Source organism: Acomys russatus, chromosome 7, assembly GCF_903995435.1.
Source record: "Acomys russatus chromosome 7, mAcoRus1.1, whole genome shotgun sequence".
NCBI lineage: Eukaryota > Metazoa > Chordata > Mammalia > Rodentia > Muridae > Acomys > Acomys russatus.
In genome coordinates, this window is record NC_067143.1 from 6669696 (window position 1) to 6690458 (window position 20763).

The following is a 20763-nucleotide window of genomic DNA, read 5'->3' on the forward strand; positions in this document are numbered from 1 at the left end:
GAGGTCCGTCCAAAACCCATGCTTTTTTCTTCTTGCCATTTACTCGTCCACTAGGCAGTTAGCTACTGAACATCTACTGTGCGGCAGCCCTGTCCCAGGTCACAGCTCTCCCAGGATCTACAGCCAGACATGGGACAAATAGGACAGACAGATATGTCCAACTGCAGGCTGGGAAGAGAACCACAGTGGACCAAGTTCAACAAGTAAAACTACCCAGGAGGCCACGGGGGGCTCCCAGAGCCTGGATAAACCCAATAAAGCCTCTAGCCTACCGTAGGTGAGACGTCAAGGTGCACGGGCCTGGCCAGCCTCGGAGCCCTTAGTGCCAGGACAGTATATTTCTGTCTTGCCAAAGCCCCTGTGAAAACAGCCGCTCTTCTAAAAACAAGGCCAAGCGCTGAATCGGCCTCTATATCCCAACGTCAGGAGAGCACCCTTGTGCAGACACTTTACAGCTAACTGGGATTATTGACGGACTCATTTGTACAGGACCACACAACCGCACTATGCAGCAGACGGGAAGGTTTGATGTCCCACTTGAGAGATGAGTGACTAGGAATCGTGAAAGAGCTTAGACAGGTCACCAAACAAGGAAAACAACCAACTCTGCCATCCAGCTCTGTAAAACATGGACCTCTGTGAGAAAGCTGCAGGTCGCCAAAGCCTGCCTAAAGTCACTTAGGAGTTCCATGAAGTTCCTGAGAGCCGATCCGGGGCATTAAGCAGCTCAGGAAAGGTTTCTAGAATGCAGCTTCACCAGCCTGAGACACAGGTACTCTTGCCAACTCTCCCAGATTAGAACAGGTTCTCCTGGCCTCTTGCCAAGTGCCTCTGACTAACATGGAAAAGTATTTTTCCACTGCAAACCTGCAGGCGGGCAGCAGACTCCTGAGAGAGAAGGGCGGAGAGTGCATGCCCACTCCTGTCCAGACCATCTGGGAAGTTATTCTGGTGCCATCCAAACTGCCCTGGCTAGGCACCTGCCAATTGGAACGCCAGGCCCAAGCAGTGTGTCTCCACCTTGACAATATAAATACTTGGACCACATACATTTCACGTAGCGAGTTGGGGTACAACTTGCCATCTTACAAGGTTTAAAATATTCAATTGCATCCTTGATCTCCACCCGCTAGGTGTCAGTAACAACCCCCCCAGCTATCACAGCCACTAATGTCCCCAGCCATTGCAAACGTCCACTGCAGGACAAAGTCACCTCTTGGGAAGCTTCAATCTTGAGACCTTGGAGAAGAAAGGCAAAGTGTCCTGTCCTGTCCCAGGACTCTGGCGACACTCTGGGTCAGTGTCACAGAACAAATGCCTTCACATAAGCAGCTGTGCGCTGTTGTGGCCCACCCACCCACCCCCACTGGAGCTCCAGAAGCAGCCAGAGTCAGACACTTCCTTTTTGCACACCGAAGAGCCAGTTGTGACCCCGCAAGAAAGACTTGGTCCCATTGTTAACAGCAGCTGAGTCTGATTAAACGGAAACCCCAGGTGCTTCTTCTCAATGACATGGGGCCAGGGCAAGGGCTGCCATGGCTGTTGCAAGGAGCACGGAGTGGTGAGTCAGGATCTTCCCATCCACCCCCAATTCAGAATAAACTCAGATATTCAAACACCTCAGCTTTTAAACATTCTTGACCTGGGAGAAAAGGGAACAGGTTGAGGTAGATACACAAGCAAGCTGGATTAGCAGCTTAATTAAACAGATGAACCGTTACAAAAAAAAAAAAAAAAAAAAAAAAAAAAAAACTCTCAAGTGGAGGTGGAAACCTAAAGCTGAGCTCCCAAGCATCTGGAGTGACTCAGCGCTGTCAAGAACGCAGCTGCCAACCTCCCACCCCAGGGCCGGGGGACCTGCCCGACATGAGGTCTGCTTCCACTACAGGGCTTCAAAGAGCCACTTCTGCCTTCCACAGTCAGCCACTTAACCAGGTACAGCGATTACACACATACTCGCCCCTGTGTGCAAGCAAGAGTGTTTTGCTGCACTGCGCTGTGTGCTGTGTGAAGGCACCCATAGCCACCCACCTGTTAACACCTAATTACTCAGCCCGCCGCCACCGCCGCGCTGCCGCTGCGTATTGCCTTGCTACTTTTCATTCCGTACTTGGCGCTGTGCTTGCGTTGTCTCACGCTGGAGTGGCGCTGAGTTCTGATATGGCTCTGCCTCTCCTAGGGGCTCTTTAAGGGCATATAAACAGACCTTGCCATTTGTGGCCGGCAAAGCCAGAGAATCCCTGAGAACCCCTGAGGTGCAGAAGGCCTTGCCATGATACCAGACTGTTGGGGGAACTGCAGATCAGCAGCGACTCCTGACTCCTGAACAGCAGAGGTGAGAGAGGCCACGAAAAGCCAAAAGCCAAAATCCAAGAAGAAAGTAATACAACAGCCAAGAAAGCTGACCTCAGGAACAGACAAAAACCGATGGAGACTGAAGGGAAGGTGAAGATGCCCAGACCTGCCAGGCATGTGGTTCCAAGAAACACGAGGGCTCAATTGATGTACACAGTGTGTGAGAGCCAAAGCCAAGTTTAAATCGGAATGTCACGGCAGCTACGGCTCAACTTGAAATATTTACCAGCACTTCCTGATGTGGTTTTAACTCAGATCAGGCAGAAATGAAAATAAAGCCATCTCTTCAGCCATGATCAGGCAAGGGCTCACCGGTACCCTGGACTAACCTCTGGGTCACATTGGCAGTCGCGGATGCCCTCTCAAAACCTCAAGGACTCTCAGGAACAGAATGAGCTCACCAGCCCAGCATTTCCAGGTGCAAAGCTGTAACCCTGAGAGGAGACGCCACATCTAGCTGACAACAGAAAGAGATGCCAGCTCCTCCATCTCCCAGTACTTAAAGTCACGCCACACCCCGCCTAGCCCCACCCCCACCCCTCAAGTCCTTAGCCCCAGACACTTAGCCCCTGAGTGTCTGGACAGCTGCTCTTACCAATCCCGAACTCCCAGATGCACCCTCACCTGTCTGAGCAACCAGGTGTGTCCAGCCACTCCAGACAGCAGTGACCTTTTCGTCCTGAAAGCAACGTGCTTCTATTCTCCGGGGCAGAAGGAGAAATGCAGCCAGGGAAGCCAGCTGCCCGTGCTTGTTACGGCCCCACACATACAGCTCTCCTGTGTCTGAAACAGAGGGCAATGGGAGGTAAGGTCCAGAAGGGCTGGCGACAACTCTGCAGAAGAAACAGCTGTGTTTCCTGCCTATACAACAGCATTTAGTGGAGACATGCCTAATATGAAATTTACATAGAACATAGCCAAATGTACATAATCAAGGCCTAGTGTAGGTAACACATATTTTGTGTGTGTGTGTGTATATGTGTGTGTGTGTGTGTGTGTGTGTGTGTGTGTGTTCATTCCTGAGGGCATAGAATAGACACACATTGGGGTGGAGGAAGCTGCATGCACCCACAAGCAGAGAACTAGAAGGAGACATCAGATACCCTGCTCTACGACTGTCTCCTTGGTGGCCGGGTCTCCCACTGGAGCTGGAGCTGGGCTGATGGCCAGGAAGCCACAACAATCCCCAAGTCTCCATGCTACACAACGCTGGGCTATAGGTGGATGCACTGTCATGTAGATGCTGAGATTCGAACTGAGGTCCTTGTGATTGCACAGTAAGCCCTCTCGTTCACTGAGCCCTCTCGCAGGCCCATTTTCTGTATTTTTAAATAAAAGCTTATATTACCTTTTGTTAGAAGGAAACGCTTAAACTTTTAAGATGACAGATTAGAAGATACCCGATTTGGGGGCTGGGGATGTGGCTCAGCTGCAGAGGGTTGCCCTCAAATACACAGTCCCCAGCTCTGCATAAACTGGGTGTGGTGGGGCATACTTATAATCCCAGAACTCTGGAAGTAGGTGCAGAAGGATTAAAGAGTTCAAGGTCACCCTTGGCTACACAGTTCAAGGCCTGCCTGGACTACAGGAGACACTGCCAAAAAAAAAAAAAAAAAAATGGGTGGTATTTTGGCTTCAACCTTTTTAAAAGGGAGATTATTTCACTGTAGTCGCTGTCCACAGAACAGAATGAGCTACCACTGCCCATCTGTGCAGCCCCTGAGCTCATCTGGGCCTCACAGCAATCTCATGATGGAGGCCGAAGTGACTGGCACGGTGATGTAACGGGAGGAGGAAGCAAACGCAGAGTCAAGTGACTCTGGCTGCTATTCCTGGATCTGCTAACTAGCTATTGACCTTGGACAAATCACTTCCTCTCCAAGCCTTGGTTTCACCAGCTGAATACGGCAAGGGAGGGCTGCTGGCCTGAAAGGGCAGAAGGTACAACCTGACGTCACTGCTGACTGGAGCGACTGGAGAGTGACCGTGGCAACCAAAGAGCAGGTGCCTGTCTAAAAGGTGCTCAAGTTCAAAGAAAATTTTAGATGAAAACCGAGCAAAATGAAGCTAAGGCCGTAAGTCAGTCAGCCTGTGAGGTAGTGGCCTGCAGCTCCTCAGAGTCCACTGAGAGCTTCCCTACTCCTGGCAGTGTGACAGCCTACACCTGCACTAGCCACACCTTAAGTGTGGCTGGCCCACATAAAAGTACCCAACAGACTGCACAGAGAGGGCGCACACACACACACACACACACACACAGAGGCATACTCCATTAACGGTGTTCCTATTATATCAAATAATATTTTGGACATCCTAAGCAAAATGACCTAAGAAGATTAATTTTACCTCTTTCATTTTACTAGTGGGAAGATGGCTCAGATCCTATTATACAGCACTGCCGCCAAAAGATAAGCTAATCAAGGCTGGGAAATGTTAAATGACTTTCCAAGATCACCTGGCTAACAAGGACTCACAGCCTGTTTCACCTGGTGAGCACCTGATCACGTGCACAGCACCGCTAGCCCTGCAGTGGCCTCATGGTCCCCAAAACTCATCAAAGGCCAAACAGTCTCCAAGTTCTCCCTGTCACTCACTCGCTGAAGGACCCCAGGCACAGCACACCATGCCATCTCTAAGGTGAGGAAGCTTAAGTGACACAGGTTCCATCACTGACATCCTACAGGTCGTTGAAGACCTGCAGCAGGCTGTCACCAGAAGGCAAAGCTCACAGGAGGAGGGCAGAGACAACACCCCTCCCCCCAACACACACACACACAACATCAGCCCAGGAGACACTGGAGAGCTGCGGAGGAGCGCCTACATGGCTCAGAATATCCAAACCATGTTTTTGAAAGACAGACTGCCTTCCACATGGGGATAGTTACACTGTTGCATCAGCAGGTAAAATTAAATTCTGCCGCAATGCCAAACGGTTACATAATCTACAAGGACTCCAGAGAAGAGGCCTAAAGAACACTGAACAAAATCCAATGTGTTAACAGCCAGAGGAAGATGAGAAAAGAGGGCTATTAATCTTGACAATTTTTAACTCCCTTCCGAAATATCAAAAACCAATTCACTTTGTGACTATACTGAAAGTGATTAAATGGACACTTGAAAAGGGTGAGTATCATCTATAAATTATAGCTCAAAAAAAAAAAAAAAAAATCCAGTCTGTGCATTAAAAAGCACCATAGTCAAAGTGGCCGTGTAGGAAATAATCCATTTAGCAATCACATATTTTTGTTCTTTTTTTTTAATTGACATTAGGAGGTAATTTGATAATTTCCAGGTTTGCATGCCATCAGCCCTCTCAAATCAATTAGGACAGAAAAAGAAGGAAGCTTAGTCTATTCTTACTCCCACAGGATGGAGGGCCAGCACTAGCTGTGGGCGGAGCAAGGCACCTGCGCCCTCCAATCCCAGGGTCTCTAGAGGAGAAGGTAGGGCCAGGAGCCAGTCAGCAGGGCCACCAGTCAGCTCAGCACTTTCACCAGCCACCAAAGGCCAACTGAAGAGAAACCTCGGGCTACAAATCGATGCCTTTTGTGTCAGCTGGTTAGTTGTTTTGGACTATTAACCAACAGTTCACGGGCAGCTCAGTATACACTAACAGTTAGTTGTCAGTCAGTTCGGCTGGGCCATGCTAAGGTTGTGAGTTTACAGACCTGTACAGGCATGAGTTTCCACACAAAACGCTGGGCAGGCATACCAAACATGAGAGTCCCCCGGGTACTGCTTAGAAATGAAAAACATCTGACTCTGTGACAGGTCTGAGAAGATAAGGCCCTCGGAGGTGCTGGCTGTAGTCTGCCCTGCTGGAGCAGCACAGTCCACGTCAAAGGGGAGGCCTTCCCTCATGAGAACATGTTGCATAGCTCTCGGAGGCAAGGCCACTGTGTTACTTATGTTGTGTTGCCTTGGCACTGACGCATGGAGGGATGGAGAGTCAGAAAACTGCAGTGTTAAAGGTAAGCACGGTGGAGCATACCTGTGATGCTAGCCCTGAGAGGCAGAAGCAAAAGAGTCAAGTATTCCAAGGCCAGCCTCAGCTCCTTACTGTGTTTGGGACCAGCCTGGGCTACATGATACTATCTCAGAAAGAAAGAAAGAAAGAAAGAAAGAAAGAAAGAAAGAAAGAAAGAAAGAAAGAAAGAAAGGGAAAAAAAGATGAATATTTAGTGTGAGAAAAAAAGGACTGAAGAAGTGAAGCAGAAAAAAAAAAAGAAAATATATATAAAGTAGACTAACGTTATATACAGATACAGGCAAATAAATAGGTTATATGGGAAGCTATAAGGATAAAAGACACATGAAGAGAAATATAGGCAAATAGAGTAGGCAAGCACGAAGAAAACAGGGGGATAAATACATGAAGCGGAGAGCAGCAGGTTAACACAGGTTAGTATAAAATAAACAGCGAGAGCATTATAGCAAGAAAGAGACTGTGACAAGTCACAGCAGACAGTGAAACGACTAAGAAAGGAATGGGCATCCTTAGCGAGGTCACTCACACCGGCAATCCTTGCACTCAGGAGGCTGAGGCAGGAGAACCTCAGTAAGTTTGAGGCCAACCTGGGTTACATAGTGCATTCCAACCCCGCCTGGGCTGCAGAGAGAAACTCTGTCTCAAAAGCAAAGCAAAACAGAAGAGCAGTATGCTACAGGGTCACGTACTTGCTCCCTGACACTCCAGTCAACAGCGAGCCACATCACAGTACCCATGTCACATAGCCTCGGTGTGCAGTGGACCGTATCCCCTTGATGTTCAGGCAGTGACATTGCCCCATCACTGAGCGGGACATGGCTACACATAAATTTACTGTTGGTTTCTTGATCTGCCCATCGCAATTCCCCCAAGAGAAAGATAATCTTTTCCACCCTGTATAACTGAAGAAACTCAGAGGACGAGCAACGAGCCAAACCTTGATGTGAGACGTTTCATACATACCATCCCACTAAGCCCTCGTGCCTACCCATAAAGTATTCTGCAGAAGGGAAAATGGTCTCAGAAGGGAAAGTAATTTTGCCTAAAAGAATACCAAGAGTGGTACAAACTCCCATTCCAAAATGTCTGCCCTCCCCTGGCTGTCTCAGCCTCAGTCCAGGCCACACACGCAGACATCTGAATAGCACACGCAGCTCTCAGGAGCAGGTACCCACCTGTTAATGAGGCTGAGTGGTCAGAACCGGCAACGGCACACACTGCTGTAGAATCCTCTAGGCCTGGAAAAGAAATGTGTCTGTTTTTGAGCTACATTTATGCCAGAACCCGTTGCGTGAAGAGCGGACCCTAGGGCCACGCTTTACCTGAGCGTGTGAGGACACCCACCCGGCGCAGGCAAGTGTGGGCAGCAGTACCGGCGGGATGGTTGGCAGGATGGAGACAGGGATGTAAGAGGGTTTGAATAAGTCCATGTACTGAGGACAAAGCACCACAGCCCTCACTGTCACAGAGGAAAAGGTACAGACAAGAGGCGCGGGAAAGCCCGAGCAACCATGCGAGATTGGGATGGAACAGGACAGATGAGTGGAAATTCACATTTCTGATATAAACAGGAGCACAGACAGGAGAAAATACACGTGAAATGCATGAGTGGGTTTCCGAGCACTGACTGCTGAGGAAGGTTGAGAGCAGAACTCCAACCTTGAAATTCTATGATGTGCAGGACTGAACCACAGAGCAGGCCACCTCAGGACACACAGCCTGGCTCTGTGAGCCTGCTTATGTCCTGCAAGTCCAGCACGTTACCTCCCAGAACTACATGTCCCTCAGCAACATAGCCTGCGGTAATTCGTGGTCTAGCCTGCAGAAAAGCACAGCTCTAGGCTGCAATTGTTTCTGGAGACATCTGTTTGACCAGCTGAAGGGCATCTCACACCTTCAAGGGCCCTGTGGAATGAAAAGAACAGGCAGTCGCTCCCAGCCACACACACCAAGCAAGGAGCACTGGGCCATGGGGCCACCTGGGTAGCAAGGCGAAGATGGGAGAATGCAAAAAACGATGAGCTGTGAGGGCAGGAAACTGATGAGCCACTGAAACCACCAAAAAACTCCATCAGACAACTCTGAGCTTTTGTTGCGGGAAGATCCCAAATTGGCTGCTTAAACTTAATTTAATTAAATTATTTTTTAATTAATTTAAATTTTTATTTTGATTAATAATAAATTAATTTTAAACTTGAATTTAAATTGAACAGTGTTGGGGTTTTTGTTTTGTTTTGTTGTTTTGGGGTTGGGTTTTTTTTTTTTTTTTTTTTTTTTTTTTTTTTTTTTTTCTTATGTCTTCTAGTTACTGGTCCTATACTAAAATACAGAGAACACCAATGCTCAATTCTTCCCCTTGGCACAGGGAAAAACTCGTAACTATTCACACTGGATGCAAAATGGCTCTTTCCACATATCTGAGCTGAACCTTGAGGAAACTCCAAAGCTTTTCCAGAGAAAGAGGAAGGAGAGGCACTTCCAGCACACGCACGCGCGCGCGCACACACACACACACACACACACACACACACACACACACGTAAATAAATATGTATATTTTAAAGACTTTTTGAAGGCAGATGTGCTGGCACATGCTTATGATCCTAGGGTTAGGAGGAGGAACAAGAGCTGAGGCTGTCCCCTGACCACCGCGTGCACATGCACACGTGCATACAGTACACACATAAACACATAAATATAAATACACACACATACACGAACAGAACGAGAGTAACCCTGGCACTCCTGTGCTCACTACCACTGCAGTGCCCCATCCTTACCTCATCCAATCCCAGCATCCTCTGGTCTCTCTTTGGTTCCAAGGTGGGGAAAAGTGGTTTAGAGAACTCCAATATAGGATTTCCTAGAGCCAACCCTCAATGAACTGGGCCCAAATATAAGTTACAGAAAAGAAAAGAGAGCGATGTGGAACCAGACACAAGCACAGAAAGGCCTACAAAGAGAGTGGGGAACAGAGAGGGAGAGCCGATGAGGGCCTGGGAGAAGATAAAGAAGAGAAAAGAAAGGAGGGGACAGACCCTATTGACCAACTGACCAAGTGACTGACCAGCAGGCCCCTGGGCAGAGTGCAAACTACTTACTGTGTTTTCACGTGGAGACACCCCATGCCTGCTCCCCACAACCTCATCTCTGCTTCCCTTACAGGAGAAGGAAGTGGGCGCCGGAGGCACAGCTCACACTCCTCCCTCTGGGTGTGACTGCCTGCACAGAGAGGTCATTCCTGTCCCCTTGGCCATGCAGGAAACTCAGCAGGGCGGACTCTGTGCAGTTGCCCAGTTGCCTTGTGGGAAACTCACATCTATAACTCAGAACGTGCAGACTCACTATATTAGAGCATACTGTTTCCACACTCCTACACCAGACCTTCCAAGCATCTAGGACCCATTCTGGAGCTTCCTTCTCCATCTCCACCTACCTGCCTGGCATCTATCGCTCAATAGGTCCCAGACTGGTGGCAAAATGGTGCCTTTTTTGCGGCAGTAGCGGCCGCAAAAATCACAAAAAGCCTGACATCCAACCAACAGAGAGAGAAAGATCAAGAAATACCAAAAGCTTAAAGCTGGGGCAACCGCTCCTGGGTTTGATTCTCAGCACCCACATGGCAGCTCACAACCATATATAATCCCAGTGCTTGGGGATGTAACACCCTCTTTGGACCTCCCTGGGCATCTGACATGCAAATGATACACAGACACACATGCAGGCAAATCACCCATACAAAATAAAGTGTTTAGAAAAATACTGAGACAGAGAGAGAGAGAGGGAGGGAGGGAAACTCCACTCTGAAGGTCTATTTACTTTCTCAGAAAGAGAAACCAAAAACCATGAAGAAATAAGAAACTCACCTGTCACTTTGCTAGGTTCCTTTGCCGTCAAAAACAATGGGAGAGTCTGCCCAGGACACAAGCGCCGTGCAGAAGATGCCAAGCCAGTGCCCCACTGGAACACACCGCCACTCGCTTCCCAGCGGAGCAGAGGGAAAAGAGAAAATGTACGTCAGGATTAGAGGGGACTGCCATTTGTCCCTCACTGCTGTGGAATTTCCCAGCTCACTCTCAGCCAATGTGAGCCCTACACAGGAGCTCAGCTGCTTCAAGGGGCCCGTGAACCAGCCGCAGGGGTTACCGTCAAGCCAAACACAAATCAGTCTTTGGGACAGTCTAAGGCCACGAGAGAAAATTCCAGTGTAGTAAAACTTCCTCTACAAGTCCCAGGCACTGCCCCACAGCCACGCCCCTGGAATGCCACCTTGTTCCTGGCTAACCTGAAAAGAATCTTCCGTCAAGTCCACACCTCGCATTTCCCATATGCTGTAGCACGGGTGTGGTTTTTTTGTTTGTTTGTTTGTTTGTTTTTGTTTTTTGTTTGTTTTGTTTTTTGTTTTTGTTTTGCCAGCTGCAGATGGCTTTCTGCAAGTGTGTGACATTTGGAATTCTGGGAACTTTTCAGAGGCTATCTAAATGCTAGGGCCACCGATAGGGGTGGGTGGGTGTTGGCTGGTTGGTGGTCGGATGCTGTTGGTTGTGGTTTGTCAAGTAATTGTTTACGAAGAAACAAGAAGAAATTAGATATCCCGCCAGTGAAGATCAAACTTGCCCCCAGGAACTCAACGCCCCGAATCAACAGGAAGCAGTGTTAGTCATCCCCTTCCCCCTGCATCCTTCCTTCTCTCCCATCTAGTGTTAAGGAGTTAAAAGGGTGAGGAAGAGTGAAAGAAAAAGGATCCCACAAACTAGCAAGCACCAGCTACAGGCTGCGATTTAGCCACAGTCCCATGGGGAATTTGTAGCAGAGGAAACTCTGAGGTTCATCTGACACCCGAGATAGTGCCTTTCTACCCCACCAAAGCAAAGTCACATTCTCCATGGTCACATCCACGTGTAGTTGTGATTACAAGACGGTGCGGCAGTCATTATTTCAGGAGGACGCCCGCTTGAATCTATGCATCTGCATCCCAAACCCTGAAGACGTGCACAGATAAAAGCCTATGCGTGTGGCAAATAGCGAGATGTGCACAATGCGGATGCACCGGCTAACACCAAACGTCAAGGCCTGCTCCTCTGGACCAATCTCCAGCCAGCTTCATGAAGCAGCAGCTGTGACCACTGAGAACAGTGCAGCCCAGCCCAGGGGTGCCATAGACCAAGGCAACAACGTCCATCGTAGATAAACTGTAACGGAAGAGGCTTCCCCGACTACCTCAAAACGATGGTTTTGTGAGGGTTCTTACTCAGGACCTGAGTTAGGTCTGCATACAACAGCCGGTTGACTTGTCCACCGTGTCTCAATAGATTGTGTTTTTCCCTTTGAGATGTTCCCAGATGTTTGGTTTTACTTGATGTGTGTGAGTGTCTGGCCTGCTGGTATGACCACATGTGTGTCTGGTGCCTACAGGGGTCAGAAGAGAACATCGTCTCCCCTGGAGCTGGAGCTACAGACAGCTATACGCCACCATGTGGGGTCTTCTGCGAGAGCAGCCAGTTCTCTTAACCAATGAGTGGTCTCCCCGGCCCCTCTCTGAAATATTTTACTGTAAAATACGCACAGTGTAAAATGTATCACCTTTAGCACTTTAAGTGTCTAACGCAGGAACACCACACAGTCACCACGGTGTGCAACAGTTACTCTTCCAGCTCCAAAATGGCTTCATCTTCATGCCTGACTGTGCCACGTGATTCCCCATCCCTGGCCCCCTGCCCTGGGGCTGCCATTCTACTGTCCCTACTTGTGACCACCCATATGAAGGAACCCCAGCATTTGTCCTTTCTATGGCTGGTTTAGACCACTCAGCATCATGTTCTCTATGGAAGAGCCTGTCAGCAGCTCTGTACTTTTTAAGGTTCATACTATTTCACAGGAGGTGTGGGGGGGGGGGGGAGTATTTAGATATTCCTCACCAAGTAACTAGTTAAACTAACTGGCTGCTACAGACGGAACTGTGCACCACCCCACAACATCCACGTGCGGAATTCCTCATTTCCAGTGTGGCTTTGTTCAGAAACAGAGCCTGTTACAGAGGTGAGGAAAGCTTACTGGTACCTATGAGAAGTGGGGTTAGTCCAGTAGGACCAGAATCTTTATGGAAGAGCCAGGAGAGAGCTCTCTCTACACAGATGCACAGAGAAGCCATCTATAAGCCAAGAAACCATTGCCACCAGAAAGCAGTGCTAATGGTGCTCACCTGGGCTTTTAGCCTCTAGAACAATGAGACAATAAACGTATGTTGTTTAAGCCGTTTGGGCTGTAGTATTTTGTTAGCACAGCTCTAGCAGGCTACTCCGGGACCACATCCATACCATATTTCTCATTGCTAAAAGGAATCAGTCGTGGATACACACAGCTACGACAGATCTCCAGGGAATTACACTGTGAAGGAAAGCCAGCCCCGAAAGGTTACGTACCATCCAGGAGCATCTGAAAACATTTCAGAAGGGACATTACAGACATAGGAAACAGGAGTGGTTGCCAAGAGCTGAGAAGGGGCTGGGAGCAGCAGGAAGTGAGCACGGCCATCCACACCAGCAGGAGAGACCTTGTGGTGATGCACTTCCTCTGCTCCCTCACTGTACCAGCATCAAATCCCAGTCAAGCTGCAGCACCATCAACCCTGCGAGGTGCTACCACTGAGGAAAGCCAGAATAAGAACTCGTGGGGGTGGGGGTTTTTTGTTTTGTTTGTTTGTTTTGTTTTGTTTTTGTGACTTGGCAGCCACAGGAGCTGAACACTGAGACACAGTCCGCGAGGAGCAAGAGCAGGAGTGGAAAATGGAAGACACCGAGGGAGGACCATCTCCCACCCATCCCTGAGTTGCTGACTCCTCCCGTTCCTAACTTCTCTCCTCTGAGGACACCCTAGCTTCTCTCTCCCTTTCTCTCCCCAGGACATGCTCCGGCATCACATGTATGTTCATGTGTGCAAGTGCACGTAGAAGCCAGAGTTCCGCCTTGGTGATGTTCCTCAAATGTCCTCCATTTTTAGCTGAGATAAGGTTTCTCATTGGTCTGGAACTTCCTCAAGCAGGCTGGGCTAGCTGGCCAGCAAGCTCTGGGGATGTGCCTGTCTCCACTTTTCTCCTCACCACTGCTGTTCTGGAGATTTGAACTCAGACCCGCAGGCTTTTGAGACAAGCATAGTATGTACTGACCCCTATCCGAACTTACTCCTTATTTTAAAAGGAACTCTCTATGTACAGTCAGTTGTTTTCTAAACTTTAGGATGCTCGAGCCAGGGCCAGAGTCCTATTTACTTTAATGGCACCTGCCCTCCATGTCCCCCAAACATGCTGCTGGTCCCTCTGCCCACTCATGTAAAGAAGACAGCTCACGTGAAGCTTTTCAACCAACGAACAATAAAATCCAGTGGGAAGGCCACACAGTTCACTGCAGAGTCTACACTGTCTCTCGAGCGGCGTGCCTCACTCGCAGGTGCTTCCACAAGCTCTTGATAGAGCTTTTAAAAGGCGTTCATTCACGCCACTCCTTGGCTGTGAGGACTGAACGAGGGAATCAGATTATGAAAAACCCAGCAGCATGTATGCAATAAAAAGAGCCAGCCAGCCAGCTCACTTCCTTCCTGCCCTGGCTCAAGACTCACCCGTGACCTGGACTTCATGGCCTCTCCTTTCAGTCAGAGCTACCTTCCCAACACCCCTTACCAAGTTTTCTCCTGCCCCTCTATTGCTCAGAATGGGCTCACTTGGGAAGGAAAGGCTGAGTGGTCACCTGTAGTGGCTAATGCATGCCTCAGTCCAGCAGCGACGCAAACAACCTCCTCTCTCAGGCACTGTCCAAAGAGAAGAGCAAGATTTAGTCTCAGAACCAGCCATCTACAAAATGCCCTGTAACTCACTTTGTACAAACCCAGTGCATCCTGAGGCGACCCCGCACCCAACACGCTCACCCATAAATGCTTCTATATCTGTGGCTAGATGAAAGTGTGTGTGTGTGTGTGTGTGTGTGTGTGTGTGTGTGTGTGTGTGTGTAGGTACACATGGAGACCAAAGGAAGACACTGGCTCTTTTGCACTATATCCGTCACCTTATTGCCCTGAGGCAGGGTCTCTCACTGAACTGGAGGTCCGCCATTTCAGCTAGACTGGGCAGCTGTCGACCTCCCTCAGTGCTGGACTTACAGGCATACACAGCCATACCTAGCTTCCACAAATATTTATTTTACTTTCTGTGTACGACTGTTCTTCCTGCACATATGTGTGTGCACACATGCATGCCTGGTGGCCTGTGACGGTCAGCAGAGGACAGCAGAGCCCAAGGAACTTGGGGCTACAAATAGATGTGAGCTATAACATGAATGCTGATCCTCAGCAAGAGCAACATGTGCTCTTAACAACTGAGGAGTCATTTCTCTAGCCCCTGCTGCTTGACTGGTGGTGGTGGTGGTGGTGGTGGTGGCGGCGGCGGCGGCGTGAGTTCTAGAGATCCAAATCTGATTTTTCATGCTTGTATAACAGGCACTCTTACCATTGAGCCATCTCCCCAGCCCTGTAAAATAACCTTTAAAAAGTTTATCAGAGCATAGCACCACACTGTACTACCTCTCAAGGGTAGTGGGGGGAGGAGACCTCCAAAGTCATCCATTCCAATAGTTAGTAAACATTTCCTAAAAAACAGCCAAATACCATATGGTTCCCGCCACGCAGCTCAGCTCTGTAACATCAAACAGCTACATATGAGAAAGCATGGCTGTGCTCCAGTAAGACTTAAAATGCAAGGGCTGCCGCCGTCCCTCCTGACCCAGTCCCATCCCTACCCAAGGTCAGAAGCTCTTCCTTAAGTGGTCATCACCCAGGCCCTCCCAGCACCCGCCTCCTGAAACACAGGGCTTCTCCACCTCCCTAGGCGCCTGCTCCGACCCTGCACATCCCCACGTATCTCTTTAGGTGGAGCCAAAACCCAGCTGCCTTTAGCTTCTGACAACGCTTTCCAAATATTTGAAGACAGTTGTCATGTCCTCTCTAATACATCTTGTGGCAGTTTTAAAAATAGGTCCTCCGATTCTTTGATACTGTTCCCTTCAAGTCGCAGTGCTTGATTCCCTCCCCTGTGTGGGCTGGACTTAGTGACACACTTCTAACGAGGCCTCCCCTTAAGGGAGCCAGCTGCCAGGTCTGAAGAGTTGCGCAGAGGCCCACAGAGCAAGAGCTTGGCTATGGGTCTGTGTCCCAGTCTAGCCCAGGAGGTTGTGTCCAGAGCTGGCTGTGTCTTCACTGCTACTTTCTTGAAAGACCAGCTCAGAGGTCCCATTCCTGGCCCTCAAAAGAGAAGGGACGCCGCTGGCCTTAGCTGCTGGCACATACCGCAGATGACTAATGCACTCTTTAGACAGATAGCCCAGTTGCAGCAAATCCTCCGGATACGTCCTAGCTCCTCCTCCCCCTGTGGCCTCATCTAGCTCAAGGTGGACTGCCTCAAAAATCACTGTGTAGCCAAGGGTAACTCTGAACTTCTGATCCTCCTGCCTTCACCTCACCAAGTGCTGGCATTAAATGCAGGCACCACCATGTCCAGTTTATGCTAGGGGTTAAAGGCAAGACTTCCTGGACGCTGCACAAACAACCCCCCCACACACGAGTTACATCCTTGGCCCTCAGTCCCTCGCGGAGGGTGAGTCTTACTGGCCATTATGCCCACAGCCTGCGCACCAACACACATGCAGTCTGACCAGCACAAAGAGACTGTACTTGTGACAGTGGAGTCCTCAGTCCCATCACCCTTGGAGAAAATAAAATCTGGCCGCTAATACGGTTTGTGCAGATGGCTCCTTAAACTCACCTTCTTTCCTGTCTTCCTTTGTATTTCTAAAAATAAGCAGTGGGCCAGGCCCATCTCTGTGTGTTCTTACCTTGTGTACTATTCTACTGCCATGAATCCCACCCCACCCTGGTACGTCTACCTTTTCCTCATATCCCATCCTGACCACCTGCTGGCAACATCCCAAACCCTCTTGTCTATGCTTCCACACACTTGTCCACACTGTTCCTTTGACCTGGAATGTTCTTCTGTTCTGCGTTGTCCTATCCCAAGCCAGGTAAACTCAGCTCAACCCTAAGAGTTAGCTAAGCTTCGTGCCAGGCAGGCGTCCAGTTCTTCTTCCATGGGGCTACATGAACGTCTATCATAATTCTGGCATGACACCGACCCTGCACATATTTATCATGTGCCACTAAATTATAAATCTCCCGGGTGCTAAGATGGGTTTTAACCACCTCACTAACCTAAATCCAATGCCCGTGCATGTCAGCTGCCACTCACAAGTGCCTCTGTCACTTCTTACTCTGCTAGACGTCTCCCCCTTGCTATACAGGAGACAGCCCATTGGAGTGGTCTTTGTCTCTGACTCTGTCATCCAGCATATTTTAGCCATTGTTCCTCCCTGATGTCTTTAATTATATCAACTATAATTAAGTGAAATTAATTATAACATATGTAGGTTCTTACAAGGCCACCTATTTGCACCTGGGAGTTACAGTGGGGACCCAGAGCTCTGTAGAACTAGACTTGTGTGAAGGCCTTGAGAACCATCACCCCCAAATAACAGGCCACAGGGCAGCAACTGAACTCCATAAGATGACAGAAGAGACCCAAACTCTCCAGTGAAAACGCATCTCCCACTCCTAATCAATTTAAGGATTAGAAGAGGGGGGAGGGCAGTAGAAGTTGAGGCAGTAAAATTCATTTCCTAAAAATTTTCCTATCCCTATCAGGACCACTTACAATATTATGCTTTCCCTCCCCCCCTTGACACAACCTAGGGTCATATGGGAAAAGCGAACCACAGTTGAGAAAATGCCCTCCACAAGAGTGGCCTGTAGGCAAGTCTGTGGGACATTTCCTTTTCTTTTTGTTTTGTTTTTTTGAGACAGGGTTTCTCTGTGTGTAGCCCTGGCTGTCCTGGACTTGCTTTGTAGACCAGGCTGGCCTCGAACTCACAGAGATCCACCTGCCTCTGTCTCCCCGAGTGCTGGGATTACAGGCGTGCGCCACCGTGCCCAGCTTAACATTTTGTTGATTAACGATGACGTGGGAGAGCCCCGCCCACTGTGAGCAGAGCCACTCCTGCGCAGTGGGTCCTGGGAGGTGAAAGAACATGAAGCCGGGAGCAAGCCAGTAAGCATTGCTCCCTGCGTCTCTGCCTCCTCACAGCAGGCCCCTGCCCTAAGCTTTTACCTTAGCCTCCCTCGGTGATGAAGTGTGACGTGGGAGTTGTAAGATGAAATCAGCCCTCTCCTCCCCTGAGCTGCTTTTGATCATGATGCCAATCCCAGCAATAGAGAGCAAAGCAGAACACACATGGACCTCACAGGCCTGTAACGCGGGGTGCTGTGAAAAGAACTCTAAACAAAACCCAAACGGGGGCTGGAGAGATGGCTCAGTGGTTAAGAGCGCTGTCTGCTCTTCCAGAGGTCCTGAGTTCAATTCCCAGCAACCATATAGTGGCTCACAACCATCTATAACGAGATCTGGTGTGCAGGTGTACATGCAAGCAGAACACTGTATATGTAATAAATAAATCTTAAAAAAATAAAAAATAAAAACCCAAACGTCCCGTTTCCCACCCTCCATCTACCACAGTCACTGCTCCAACTGGGGACTGAACGCTTGCTTGTGGCTAGAGTGAAAGCAGCCAGTAAAACATAGCGCCTTCAGGGCCTCAGTACAAAGTGGTGTGTGGGAAACGCCTCACTCAGAAGCGTTACATAAACAACAGTAGCTTGGAGGGAGTACATTAGTTTTCAAGTTTCTAAGACTAGGTGGGGTGGGGTGCTGCATCTGTTACCACAGCCACGGGAGACGGAGGCCGGGGAAGCAGAAGCTCAAGTCCTCTCTTAGTTACATAACATGTTTGAGGGTAACTTGGGCTACGTGAGACCCTATATTTAAAAAATTAAAAAAGACTCTAAATGAGAGACGCATGGGAGAATAGCAAAATAAAAGGATACAGAGGGTCCTAGAAACCTACAAGTAGAACAATATGATAGGCAGATTTGGGACCAGGGGTCCCGCTCAAACTAAGGCACCAGCCAAGGACAATACAGGACATAAACTTTAAACCCCTTCCCAGATCTAGCCAATGGTCAGAATAATCTCCACAGTTGAGTGGAGAGTGTGATATGACTTTCTCACGTACTCTGGTGCCTCACATTTGACCATGTCCCCTGGAGGGGGAGACCTGGTGGCACTCAGAGGAAGGACAGCAGGTTGCCAAGAAGAGACTTGATACCCTATGAGAATACACAGGGGGAGGTAATCCCCCTCAGGAACAGTCATAGGGGAGGGGAATAATGGGAAAATGGGGGGGGGGGGAGAATGGGAGGATACAAGGGATGGGATAAACATTGAGATGTAACAAGAATAAATTAATAAAAAATATATATAAATAAAATAAAAAAATAAAAAAAGAAAGAAAGAAAGAAAAAGTCAAGGGGCTGGAGAGATGGCTAAGTGGTTAAGTACTAGCTGCTCTTCCAGAGGAACTGGGTTCAGTTCCCAGCACCCACGTGGCAGCTCACGTCTGTCTATGTCCTCATTTCCAGTCTCAGTGCCTTCTTCTGGTCTCCGTGGTGCACATAGACATACATACAGATGGAACATCCGTATACATAAAGTAAAAATAAACAAGTGGTTTTTCAATGTCGTTAAGATTACTTCCACGCATATACTACATGCTGCATGGAGACATTCAAACGGCCACATGTTGTACAGTTAGCTTTATACGAAATGGCTAGAACACATAAACCCACACAGAGGGCAGAGCAGCGGCCACCGGGGCCCGGGGGCGGGGAAGACAGGAAGCCGCTGCTACTGAGTGTGGAGTTCCTTTTGTCCCTGACGCAGCTGTTGTAGAATTAGCTAACAGCAATGGTGGCTACCTCTGAGAACGCACTGAAAAACACTCAAGTACACATTTCAAAAGAGTGAATTCAATGGTATCCGAACCAAGGCGCAATAAAGTTGTTATTTTTAAAAATTGATTTCAGCTCTTTACTTGTTTTTAAGTGACACTTTTATAAAATGTTCAGTCATATGATATTTCTGCAGTACAGTCCTGGACTACCAGTTGCTTAATCTACTGTCTTCTTTTTCTAATCTGTGTATGTCTTTATGCCGAGTGTGTAATGTGTGTGCGGAGAATTGTGTAAATGTTTATGTCAGGTAAACGTGGGCATACACCTTCACACGCAACGTGAAGTCAGAGGGCACCGTCAGATGCTGGTTAGGCACTTCCACTTTGTTTTAGACCCAAGTCTCTGTCTTTGGTTGCTTGCCACTTTGTATGCCAGACTAGCTGGCCTGGGAGCTTCTAGGCAGTCTCCTGTCTCAGCTTCTCATTGGAGCACAGGGATTACAGAACTGTGCTACAACATCCAGCTTTAAATGGATTCTGGAGAGCCAGACTCAAGTGCTCATGATTACACAGCAAGTGCTCTTTACGGGATAAGCAACCTCCCCAGACCCTGAGCTTAGTGTCGTGTGGCAAATCGCATCTGTTTGGACCTGTCTGTAGCACAGTTCCCATGCTTGACAATGCATATAGGAGATGCATCTCTACTGTCCTTACTCATAACATTTTATAATGCGCATGAAGAACAGATCTTTCCACCCAACACCCATCCCCTCAAACTGTTTTTTTGTTTAGTTTTGGTTTGGTTTGGTTTGGTTTTTTTGGTTTTTCAAGACAGGGTTTCTCTGTGTAGCCTTGACTGTTCTGGACTCACTTTGTAGACCAGGCTGGCCTCGAACTCACAGCGATCCACCTGCCTCTGCCTCCCGAGTGCTGGGATTAAATGCATGTGCCACCATGCCTGGCACTTAAACTGATTTTAAACAGAAGACCTTATTTTCAACTCAAGTTCTATACCTCCATGGGTCCTCAAGAACCTACTGAGTCTTCATTATAGATGGGTAAGGATAAATGGAAGAGCCTAGAAACAGCAGGACAGAACAAGCTAAAACTGTGATGTCCTCACCTCCACGGCCTGGGGAACCAAGCACTTACGAGGGCCATGCGGCACGCCTAACTGGCCGAAGGCATTGGATCCGCAGGACAGAACTTGGCCTTTTTCTGCAAAATACAAGCATTCGGATTACAACTCTAGGAGGTATATGTGTCTGTGACCGATGGGGAGGCAGGGATGAAAGGGGGCAGCAGAGACCCTGCTCCTGAAGCCTTCCTGTCATGTCCCTTCTATGTCCCTCCAGACTGAGCACTCCACGGCTTGTCCTCCACACCGTGTCCTTAGCCCCAGGCCTAGGGCTGGAGGGAGGGAACTGGAGGGAACACTTACTCCCCACTTCTCGTTTCCACCTCACTTCCCACATTTCCATGCAACAAACCCTGCTTGCTTTGATGCTCTGGGCCTTTCTCCTCCCTGTCCTTCCCCAT

At 48.8% G+C, this 20763-nt stretch overlaps 1 protein-coding gene across 1 annotated transcript in view; it reads right to left on the reverse strand.

The window, feature by feature from the left end:
• Positions 1 to 20763, reverse strand: part of Sergef (secretion regulating guanine nucleotide exchange factor) — a 212949-nt gene that overhangs the window by 182811 nt on the left and 9375 nt on the right. Inside the window, 5 exon segments of the mRNA XM_051148598.1 lie at positions 2980 to 3138; positions 7519 to 7581; positions 10210 to 10323; positions 14086 to 14146; positions 20348 to 20442. Coding sequence (XP_051004555.1) covers positions 2980 to 3138; positions 7519 to 7581; positions 10210 to 10323; positions 14086 to 14146; positions 20348 to 20442 — 492 coding nt within the window.